Source organism: Anas platyrhynchos, chromosome 6 (genome assembly GCF_047663525.1).
Source record: "Anas platyrhynchos isolate ZD024472 breed Pekin duck chromosome 6, IASCAAS_PekinDuck_T2T, whole genome shotgun sequence".
NCBI classification, from domain to species: Eukaryota; Metazoa; Chordata; class Aves; order Anseriformes; family Anatidae; genus Anas; species Anas platyrhynchos.
In genome coordinates, this window is record NC_092592.1 from 10,246,688 (window position 1) to 10,258,804 (window position 12,117).

The 12,117-nt window shown below is 38.9% G+C and overlaps 1 protein-coding gene across 14 annotated transcripts in view; it reads left to right on the plus strand.

Annotated features, from left to right (window-relative positions):
• Nucleotides 1-12,117, plus strand: part of RHOBTB1 (Rho related BTB domain containing 1) — a 216,825-nt gene that overhangs the window by 44,538 nt on the left and 160,170 nt on the right. For 9 of the 14 annotated variants that reach the window (XM_027462950.3, XM_027462949.3, XM_027462954.3 and 6 more), the window contains 4 exons: nucleotides 754-904; nucleotides 2,561-2,649; nucleotides 3,780-3,885; nucleotides 4,399-6,690. In XM_027462950.3, coding sequence (XP_027318751.1) covers nucleotides 754-904; nucleotides 2,561-2,649; nucleotides 3,780-3,885; nucleotides 4,399-4,568 — 516 coding nt within the window. In that variant the 3' untranslated portion in view covers nucleotides 4,569-6,690. Of the gene's footprint in view, nucleotides 1-753; nucleotides 905-2,560; nucleotides 2,650-3,779; nucleotides 3,886-4,398; nucleotides 6,691-7,628; nucleotides 8,180-8,862; nucleotides 9,539-12,117 lie in introns of those variants that run through there. The other 5 variants (XR_011810330.1, XR_011810327.1, XR_011810328.1 and 2 more) reach the window with 2 other exon arrangements.

Sequence of the window (12,117 nt, forward strand, 5' to 3'; positions counted from 1 at the left end):
TGAAGTGAGGTCTTCTAATTCTCCCTCCTCTTTTAGGCATCGCTTCAGTGAAAAGGATTTAGGATTGTGCTGGTGAGAAGTTAGATAACTTATCTCAGTCCTGGTAGTTTTGTTGCACAATATTTTGTTGTGCTAATTACAGAAATGGTTTGTATTTTCTTTGATTCGTTTCTTTAGTTCTCAGTCCTTTTCCAACCATTGTATACTATGATACATTAGTTATTTATAAACAGATTGAGAAGGTTTTTTGATTTTGTGTGTGTGTGTGCGTTTGTTTGTTTGTGATGGGGGGGGGGAGAGAGGTGGCTGTTTTGTTGGTTGGTTTGTTATCCTTTGGTTTCGATTATTCACAGAATCCCCAGAATATCCCTTGCCAGGAGCAGATTAGATTGCATTCCTACAGAAGTCTACCAAGGGAGGTTTGGCATGAGAAGTGCCCAGTGACTTTTATGTTTCCCACAAAGCTGTCCACTTGCAGGTTAGAAAGCATTGCGCAGATCCACTGTTTGATGTGGGTCCAGCTCCAGTAACTTGATAGAGTTGACAAAAGATCTGACTCTGGACGCAGACTTACCTGTTGCCAGCTTCTTGAACTTTAATGACAAATTCCTTACTTGAAAAATATTTTCCTTATGTTTCTAAAATGAAGAGAAATAGAGTCCAGCAAAGTGGCAAAAGTAATATATGGCCCTTATTAAAAAATAAAATAAAATCAATTGTTAACAACTCTTTATTTTTTAATATCTTTTCCAGGTAGTTCTGCCCAACATAAACAAGACTTCCATGCAAGCAGTTTTAGATTACTTGTACACCAAGCAGTTGTCTTCCAGTCAGGAACTGGACACACTTGAATTAATCGCATTGGCAAATAGGTTTTGCCTTCCTCACCTGGTTGCGTTAGCAGGTAAGGACTTGTGACCTTGTCCAATGTAGTGTCTTGTGCAACAGCTTAAACATGTCCTAATGATTTTGGAACACACAATATTTTTTTGCACGTGAAGGAAACTCTTTTTTTCCCCTGAAAGGAAAATTGTAATGCAAATTCATATTTTCATACATAAAAATGTATTTCTTGCCTTTTTCAGTTTTGTGCAAAACCGTCTCAGAATATTGAAGCATTCTGTGCTTTAAGAATTGGAAGGGTAAACCTTCTCTTTAGCCTTGATACAATGTAAGTCCTTTGTAGTATCCATTCAGAAGTTAATAATTTACCTGAAAACAGGATGAACACTGGACTTTCCATCATGTAATGAATGAAGTGTTTCTTTACACCTGTTGAAAGGGAGTAACTGAACCAATTCAAAACTCATTGAGATGGTCATATGTTTCAGAAATGCTATCTGGATCTCTTTTCGATACCGAAATGGGAGTTGGGTATTTTGGTATATAAATGGTTATTCAACCTTCATTTCAGGAAGAGGGTTTCCTATCACATGTTTAGAGAAGAATGACCGGATAGGATACTGTTTAGTTTTAAAATTAAATCCATGCATATTCCAGACCTCTGGGATTTATTTTTGTTCATTTGTCTCTATGTATGTAACTCATCATTGTTCTAAACACATGGCCAAGGCCAAAACTCTCCAAGATGGATGAAGCAAAGCTTACACATATTAACAGGACAAAAATGCATGCAAATTTTAATCACATACCAAATCCTAGCTCTCCTTCAGTTGTGCCTCAGGAATGTGTGTCTTGTTTTCACTAGTTGTGACAGACCAAGTCTTTACTGCCTGATTATTCCTTCTAAGTAGCTGCGGCATAAATATACATATATTATTAAGAATGTTTTATTGTTAATAATATAAAATAATTCTCATCTATTTAAATCTTGATGAAACAATTTTTGAGTTTTCTACTGCCAACAGCTTAACTTATTAGGGCCAAATCAGTTCACAATATATCCCAATAAACACTCAAACCTCTAAGATGATTTTGCTTCTAGAAAAGGCTTAAGGAGCCTCTCTTGAAGTAGCTTTTTGGGTAGCTGGCTCCCTAGGAACAGCTAATCTGAGAGGACTTGAAATTAACTTTTCTACCTTAGCGCTGTCGGTACACTCATTAATATATCTGCAGCAGTCTGCTGTTGCCTAAAAACTTGGCTATCACTTTTGTACTAGCCAAGAGAGACAGCAGATCCATTTTTCTAAGTTTTCACTCAGACAGAAATAGGCAACTGCTGAACTTTGTCCTTCTACAAGTGATTATTAGTTGCAGGCTCATTTTCTGTAAGAAAGATAATAAATGTGAATGAAAGCAGAAATTAATACTTTGGGTTGAGACAAAGGGGCAGATACTCACATTGACTAGGCTCTGTTGGAGTAAGAGAGTTTGTACCAGTGATGCAGAATATCCAGACATAACTGCAAAGGCCAGAATTTGGCTTTGGCCATATCTGAGGTTGTTCAGAATATCCAGGTGAATGTGCCACTTGCATAATGCTACAGTTAACACTAGAAGGAGGAAGAACGTGGGTTCTTGTTTCCTTGTTAGTGGTGGATGATCTGACCTTGAAATGCGACTGTTTCCCATGTGGCTGATGAGTTTTCTTCTCTAACAGAACAGCATGCAGTACAAGAGCTGACAAAAGCCTCAGTGAGTGGCGTTGCAATAGATGGAGAAGTACTGTCCTATTTGGAATTGGCTCAGGTAAGTGTGTGCTGTTTTTTAAAGATAGTCTGGTCAACGGCAGTACTTACTTTTAGCACCTTATTGGTTCTGAGCATTGCATCTAAGAAACTCAATCTTTAGTTCTGAGAGGGACTGACAATAAAACTGAGATGTATTTCTATTACAAGGGAGGTTTTTACATTAGTTCAAAGATGAAACATCTATGTAAGTAAACTGGGGGTAGTTGTCTTTCAAATACCTGTTTTAATTAGTCTTGATCTCAAAGCTTACAAGCTCCTCAATCTCATGGCCATGTTTTAGCAATCTGAAATTTAATGTAATGGAGGTGCTCAGCTTAGTAATGGTAACTGATTCTTGGGTTCCTCTCTGTACAGTTTGTGTAGATACATTTAGGCCTGTATTGTAACATCAAACCTTTTTATATTCTTAGGCTTAATGCTTAAACTGGCTACTCAGAGCCAGTCAGAGTGCTTTGTATTCAAACACATTTCAATGTCCTTTGAGTCTCAGAAATCATGCAGAGAGCCCCCAGCTCAGTTAAACTGCACATATCTGTTTTCCCAAATGAGTGCTACAGCAGTCTACCAAATACAAGTAGTATTTGCTATTTAGCTTGTAGTAGTACAAGTTAAAATATCTTTTAATCAAATTATTCTTGATTTCACACTAATGAGGAATCTGGCTCCAGCTTGCCTTGAAGTCTGGAGTTAAAGTAGCACTAAAATACAGCAGAAACTGACCACCATGCAAGATGTCCTGCAGCTGCTTTCAAGTGCCTCTTGCAATATCGTGAATGCTGTTACAAAACTAGGACTTAACCCCTTCCAAGAAAAGGCAGCTTACATCACTTAATTTTAATTTTATGAAGGGTTCTTGCTTTTATTTTTCTGCTTGAAGGCAGAAGTAATGTGCCTAACTACTGCTAGGATATCCTCTGTGCCCTGTACAGTCGTGTGATGTTTTATAACCTGAGATGTTAATAGACAGAGTGCCAGAAAAGATACACATGCACTACAGTCTGATTTGCATTATAGCTCTTGCTTCTTTATGACTTTAGAGGGATGACTCTAACTTGACTTGTTAGTCGAGGCTGAAAAATAAATGATAACTTCAGGAAGTGGAATACGCTTCTTGTTTTTTCTTTACAGTTTCACAACGCTAACCAGCTGGCAGCGTGGTGCTTGCACTACATCTGCACCAATTACAACAGTGTTTGCTCCAAATTCCGCAAGGAAATCAAAGCTAAATCTTCAGGTATGAGCAACTTTCCACCTCAGTTTTCATGAGACTTTCCCTTCTTTCTCCCCATCCAGTCCATTATATATGAAGACAAAGATGAACTCAGATAGTGCAGAGGTTCAGTCTCATAGCTCAGCTATGTTGTGTAGCATTCATATATTCTTCTAATCTGTAAGGAAAGGTCATAGTCAGGAGCCTGATTCCTGGGCAAACATTATGTTCTTTACCTATTTTGGTGAGGCTAGGAGGAACAGAGATGTTCTCAGGCTCCATGATGAAAGATACATGCTGTAGAGGGCTTGCATTTTTATGCTCTTCTTTGGTGGACTGAGGTCTCAGGTGCAGCTGCTCTCAAACTCTTTTCACCCCATAAGTAAGGCGTATAAGGAAACTGGGGAAATTCTTGATAAGCCAGCTAACACAGACGCTGGATAAATGATTAGCTGTAGAGCTTTTGGCAGACAATCAAGATGTTTCTGAATGTGTAACTTACCGTTTTGTTTTGGGACTTTGTTTCTTTTTAATCAGATAATCAAGAATATTTTGAGAGGCATCGCTGGCCACCTGTGTGGTATTTAAAGGAAGAAGATCACTACCAGCGAGTTAAGAAAGAAAGAGAAAAGGAAGATGTTGCACTGAATAAACACCATTCAAAGCGGAAGTGGTGCTTCTGGAATTCCTCTGCTGTAGTTGCCTGAACAAAGCACATAACTGGAAATCCATAGCCAGTGTCAGAAGTTAGTCTTATTGTTAGAAATAAGATGTAGTTCAGGTTTTCAGGAAACTCTGTTCCACATGTGCATTTATTATTGCTAGGGTCAAAAGCACAAGCTCACTGAAAGTGAGCCTGGAACAGCTCCTCAAAGTCATATGTATATTTTTGGTTAGGAAGCAAATAAATGTCTACCATTATTACATTTCTTTTTATACCAAAAAAAAAAAAAAAAAAATCCAGCATTAATGTTTCAATCTCCAATTGGGAAATATTTTTATACTGTCTAGTGTATTTTGTTCAGAAAAAAAAAAACTGGATATCATTTTATTTTACAAACCACAAAATAACCATGTAGCAGCTTTGTATTAGATTTTAACTATTTTTACTATGCGAGTACAGTGAAATAGACAATCCTCAGTCATAAGAGACAGCTTTTAGAGTATCTCATAAAAAGTCATCTTAGGAAAAAAAAAATCTAGCTGCCTAGTATAAGTTTTGTTTTTTAAAGTACTGTGCATTGGTGATATAATTAGGTGATTATTTTTCCTTTCTAAAGTAAAGGGTTAGAATAAGATCCAGTAACTTCAAGTTATAGAGCGCTTGATCTTCGCTTAGCTGAATAATAAGCAGTATAATTACCTGTTCAACTGCAGGCAAATGTATTTCTAATATTTGCCATGTAAGTGCAAATAATTACGAAGATGTGGGCCATGTGAAATCTAGTGATTCTAAGTATTCAGAGGTTTTAAATGTCTAGATCAAAGAGGATATTTCTAAAACCATTTAGAAGGGCTTATTCATTTATTTCCTTATATTAGTATGGATCTGAATACAAAAAGCAGTTATACTGCTTGCATTTGAATTACTGCATGGCAGTTACCTTGTTCGGTGAAATCTTAACCATGCAGCCACTCCTCATGCCGAATTCCATTTTGCTTCAATGCAAGCAAATGAAAGGGCTGCAAAACCAAGTAAGAGTTATCTAGTGTTATAGCCTTTTGTAAGTGAAGAATGATCTTCACACACCATCACTTCAGTTTGATCCAAATTGTTTTGTAACTTTTCCCAGATAGAATTCAAAGTGTTAGATTATTTTTAAGTAGGTCATATATTACCTCTGGAAACAGGTATTCCCAGAAAGCTGGGGCAGAATGATGGAATTCCACATGTGATGCAGTGATGCAAAAAGGAAAATGCCTCCAGAGTTTTCAAATATCTTGTGTGTTTATGACTTTTTATCAACCATTGCTCTAAAGCTGCAGTATTACACTAGATTACAAAGGGATGAGAGCATTTTTAAAAGACCAAAACTAAAATACATAGACTGTAGGACATACACATGCAATCCTGTACAGTGTCTCAGGCACAATTCTGTAACCAAGGGTAGTATTGTGTATTAGGTCTGTTAATATTGTTTTGTGCTGGCATTTCAGCATACCACTGTGAAAAGCTGTTTATGTTTGTTTGTTTTTCTGTATTCAAAGGCAAGGCAGTATGGTCAAGCCCCCATGCTGTAGGTCAGGAAATGCTTTGGACCGAAAGCCATATACATCTCTACCTATTTGAGTTCTGACCGGAGTAATTCTTGGCAGATGCTACTGCAGGGTGGTAGAAGCTGCCCAGCATGGAAAGAGATGCTGCTCTACAGACTTTTATAAGGCAAGCAAGTGACAGGCAAACCCCTGATAAAGATTTGTCACCGTATGGTGATAAAGAAGGGCTATAATTGACAGTTGCAAATATAGTCTCCTTAATTCTCGGTCAGTGAAGATGAAAATTGTAGAGAAGAAAGACTGAGAAAAGATGCATCAAGACTAAGAAGAGATAAGTATTTGTTGTCATGAAACATTAACTAGTCACATTTTAAGTATTGCTACTAGGTTTTACACAACCAAAGCTACAGTATGATTGTAATCTTGCCAAACTAAGGGATATATAAATGAACCTGAAGTATATGCAATAATATCCAGTTGTGCTAGTTATCAGCTACTATAACCAAGTGGCTGGTTCATTTGGTTAATGCTGTCTATGGCCTTTAATCATGGTGGTTATTTTGTGTTTTTTATTTTGCAAAAAAGTCAATAAAATGGTTTAGTTACAAGTTGTCTCTCATCTCTCTGAAGAAGCTTTCTAAATTCGTAAAAAGGATTCCACCCTTTTTATAGCCACTTGTAAGCATGCAGCTGTGGTATCATTCATTGAATTTTGCTGAGCTGATGCTTGTATGGCATATTGGGATTTATGATTGGGAACGTAACAAGGAAGCCCTATAGTGTTTGTATATGATGGGGATGGGGCAAGGTCAGTGCTTGTTGCTTACTGTTAAACAAAAAAAAAATCTCCTGCCACTTTTCCACATAATTTCTGATATTTAATTACCATGATATTACCCAAGAGACATGAAACTAATTAGTCATGACAGCCATGGGGAGGAAAAATGCAGGTAAACAGCAGGAACTCCATAAGGTTTTCAGCAGACTCTAAACTTTCTACAGCCATTGTCTTTCCTGCTTTCTCACTACTGTTGTTGTCAGCCATTATATAGAAATCCTAATTACCTGTTCGTGGGCTCTCAGAAACTACATCCTCAAATACAGACTCTATCAAGTTATAAAGGTAGAAAGATTCAGAAGACTTTTTACAAGATGTCATGCAAAGAACATCATTTGTGATTTTTTTCTTAAAGCTCTTAGGCAATGCAAAGGACATTACATCCAGAATACAATGTGCATTTCTCCTCAAGTGCAATTTGAGAATGTTATATACGTCAGTGATTTAGAATATTTTTAGAAGCAAAATTTCATTCCTTTGAATTTACCGTTAGAAAAGGCTGTTGAATCAATACTGACAAAAAAGAAAAAAAAAAATGACTGTGTTAAAACTAGTGGCATGAAAGGATCAAATCAGAAGTGTTACTCTTTAGGTTGGTTTTTAGTTTTGGTGTTTAGTTATTATGGCCATTTAGAGAAAGTTGCATATCTTTTCTTTCTGGAGAGTCTCAGCTTATTTCTTAGAAACTGTTCTTCTGTTTTTCCTAAGACAGAGAGAACTGCAAGCAAGTAAGGTCTGGCCTAAAGAACCTGCACCAACACTCAAACCAGTGCTTTCAGCCTCCCAAACCACAAATAGCACACCAGAGCCAGGAATCGTGTTTTGTGAGTAATACAAGATTGGCCAGACTTCAGCTGCAACTTGCTAATTTCATTTACTGAAGATGTAGTCAGAATTGTCTTCTGGTTGGATCAGGCTTCAAGATGTGTAAAGGAAAGCTAGACAGCACTAAATACATGGATGAATTAAAAAGGATTACCTCATAGAAGAGACAAATTTGGACATCCCTTCTGAGCACTGAAAACGTGATAGTACCAGAGGAAGTAAGGGAGGAGCAGCACTGTACTTTATTGCCCTAATTCTTCATCAGCATACCCGCAAGTATCCTTCAAGCACAGCAATTTATACCCTGAAGTGTTCATTTTGTAAAATGAAAGATTTTCCCTGCCGTGTTCCAGTAACAAGCAGTGGGAGTCTGACTGAAGGCATCTTGGAAATCCTGTTCTGAGGGCCAAGTCTTCCATCTCCTTTACAGTTATTTAGGTAAAGATCTAATATACTAAGTAGGATTGATTTTGGTATCTAAACTCCAGAAAGTGGTAAAATATTTCAACAGACTAGTCTTTGTCAGTCTAGAAGAGATTTGCTGTCTTTGTGAGATAAAACCACAGGTTTTGCCCCTCCACTATCCCTTTTTTCCAGTGCAGTTTTTATACTTTTGTCATCAGATAATCTAGCATTTATTTACTCTGTGTTGGAGTTCAAGGCATGGACTATGCAGTGAGGTATCTTTAAGGTGGGTTGCTTGCCACTCCTGAATCCTGAAAATGATGTAACAGCATTTACATGAGTCTACTTCCTAATAGGCAAAATTCCTGTTGAAGTGGGTAAGATACTCTGCACACACACGCACTTTGGGCTTTGAGGTACCACCTAATGAACTTAGACGTTGTTGCTTGTCTTTGTTCTAAATCTGGTAACAGAAGTTTGCTCTGTGTGCATGCAGGATAGGAGTGTATTAGCAGCAATAACCCCCATTCTACAGGCTCTACAACAGGGTAATTCATTCTCAGCTAACATACACCATTGCCTTCAGCTAAAAAAAATATAACCTGTGTCACAAATTGATTCTACACTAGCAGCCAGAGCAATGAGACTATTGCATATCTATTTAGAAAAACTAAATCTCTCACTGCTGCTTACATAAAAATCTTGATTTCTTGTAGAAATTTGAAAAGCTTTTGGATCAAGGCTGCACGAGGTTAAGAAGAAGATTTGAACGTTAGAAATGCAAGAATGATTATGCTAATATATGTAAGCTCTGGAGAAAGTCAAACTGAGAAGATTAAGATGTGATTCAGAGAGAGCAGTTACCATAGGACAACAGTTGTGATGGTTCCTTTGCAATTGTTCAGCCTTACTATTTCATTTGTAAGCAGGCCATACCACCACTACATCCTGCTGGGCTGTTTTGCAGCTGTCACTGTGTCCAGACAGAGGTTCTGCTCACACTCCCCCATACACGTTACAGTGAAGACATATTATATTGCTGATTCATCTCAAGTCCTTTTCCATGCAGTGCTGATACCCTCAGTCAGTCAGCTGACCTACAGAGGAGCCCAGTACCACCTGCTGGACTTAGTGTATTTTTTTTTGTCCCATGTAAAAGGATATTCCAGAACACTGAGGTCCTTATCCCAACGTACAAAGGATCTCCAGCTGCTTTCCTCCACTGGGACAGCATATAGCAGAAGGATGAAGCTCTGTGTCAGCCAAGGACTGGCCTGTTCAGGGATTTCAAGGTAGAAGCATTCAACAGTTTCCAAAAAGCAAACAGGAAGTCAGAGACAGAGTTGCAGACGCAGGTACCAGCTACATGACAGCATGATGACAGCATTTCAGGTACCATTCAAAGATGCTAAAGTGGGAAAGGGGAGGTTGGCTGTAGATACCAGTTCTTGCTTTCAGAGGTTAAAAAAAAAATCAGTAGTTTAAGGGTATATAAATAAATATGCATCTTTGTCGTAAATATAAGATGGTCATTCTAACCAAGTAATAGATGTGATTCCCCCACCCCCTTATAAACATCAGAATGTGCTCTACATATTGCACAGATTATTTAGATTTGTCCTGGGTCCTCATTTAGACTTACAGCATGCTTGAAAAGTTTTGTAGATGTGAATTAATCAACACAGGCATTCACATTTTTATTTGTGAGGTGTCTGGGGTTAGTTTTTAATTGGTTAACAAATCTTAACGTATGATAAAACAGTCTGATAAATGACACCTCTTCCACTAGCAGTATGAAGAAAGGGGGTTTCTAAAGGAGCTCCCGGGGACTCCGTGTATCCTCTGTGTTCCCACGTTGTAGAGTCTGCAGGAAGAGCTGCATTGGCGTGCAGGAAATGGGACCTAGCATCACTGGTCCTGCAGACCATAAGACACACAGCACTCTGTAAAACAATCTCAGTCAAGTGCAAACACTCGCAGTCAAGTGTAAATACTTGCAGAGTCATTATTCATCTTTGGAGAGGAAGATTTGCCTCTACTTTCTGGCTGTCCAGCATTGTCAGGGTACACAACTTTTCCTGCCTCCCTCAGACTCACCTGAGAAGACAGTACCTCCTCAGTTTTGTTCCCATTTCATTTCAGTGGGACAAGGACAGGAAAGTTTGAGGATGTTGACGTGATTCCTGGCCTGATGAGAGTACATCTCTGGAAGGCGCTGTGGTCAGTGGAGGACTGTAGTCCCCAGTGCTGCACGTCCTTTTCTTTCTCAGGTTACAAATGATAGAAAATGAATAGCAGTGATAACATGCTGTGGAGACTGATGTCTGCACTTCACGCAGTTTTTATGGCGAGTTTGTTTGCTGTAGTCATAGCAAACTTAGTTTTGTGGAAAAAATATAAGAGGAATAAAAAAATAGAAATGTCTGCTTCAATAGATTATTGGCCAATTATCAAAAGGTAATTGGGTAATTAAGTTAAAGACTGGCTTTCTTTTCTTAAGCATCTCTAATCTCTGACCATGAGAAGGGGACTGAAGGTCAGTACTGGGGTTCCAGGCAGACTTTTCCTAGCTGTTGATAGAACTGATAGTCCCTTTGTAGCTGAGGAGAGGGGTAAAGAGGCTGGTGCCTTAGAGTTTGTTAGATGTCATAAAATGATTCACCATCTGCTACCTCTTTGCTATACACTGCAGTAGGTACTGCTGGTCTGAGCTTGCTTTAGGGCTCCAGGAAGGGATTCTGTGGCTTGTACTGACTAGCAGTACATGGAGCAGATGTGCCACGTACCTCTAAAAGACAGGCACTTGCTGCATGGTGACAGGACGAGGGGGAACAGGCTAAAGTTGTGCCTGGGGTGTTTTAGGTTGGATGTTAGGAAGAACTTCTTTACTGAGAGGGTTGTTAGGCATTGGAAAGGGCTGCCCAGGGAAGTGGTAGAGTCACCAACCGTGGAGGTCTTGAAAAGATGTTTAGATGTAGAGCTTAGTGATACGGTTTAGTGGAAGACTTGTTAGTGTTAGATCAGAGGTTGGACTCAATGATCTTGAGGTCTCTTCCAACCTAGACAATTCTGTGATTCTGCATAAGCTACAGCTATAGGTGCAGCATTTGATAACCTTGCTGTTCTCATCTAGCTCCATGGCTTTTCCTTTTCTCTAGGAACAAATACTAAGGAGACACTCCTCACCCTCTCAGTCCATAAAATACGGGTTGGATTTAGTTCAGGGAGATGACCACCAAGGTAGAACTATGTTCTCCCCTCAGGCTTCAAAAGCTTGTTTTTGTTTTTATGTTTTGTTTTTTTTGTTTTTAAACCTGAGTACGCAGACATCAAGCAGAAATCTAGTAATTCAGCCTATTGCACCTTCACTCGTTCTAAGCTGGTTTTTGAGTCCTGATCAGCCAGGTGCCCATTTAGGGCAGTCAAGATGCAGAACTTGCCATGTGACACTGGGAATGCAAAGAGCTTACACAAGTTCACGGGAGATCTGGAAAGGTCCATGAATGAGATGTTTACTGAAGTTAATAAATACATAGACACTGTGCCTGACCCAGCAGTTTCCCAAGTCAAACAAATGCTGGGAGTTTTCAGGAGAGGTGTCACTACTTTGTCACACTCTTCTTTCTCTGTGTATTGGAGGCAGCATAAAGGACACATGGATCCTTGGTCTGACCCAGCACTGCTGTTCTCTATGCTCCAAAAAAGATGGAAAAGAAGGATTCGAGCTAGAGAGGTTGGCGTGTCTTTTCCCACCCAGCTCACTGCAAAGGAGAATGTGAATATCTAGAAGGAATTTTTCCCTGCTATTTTTTGAGTACAATTTCTGTGGGGCTAGCTAGATCTCTTGATGCACTAGCACTGAGAGCAATCTTTGTAACAATGAGTGCTAATAATAAATCCAGGTGGCACTGATGGCAGCATGCATAGAAAAAAAATCACTCACTTGCACTTTTTACAGCTTAACATGCAGC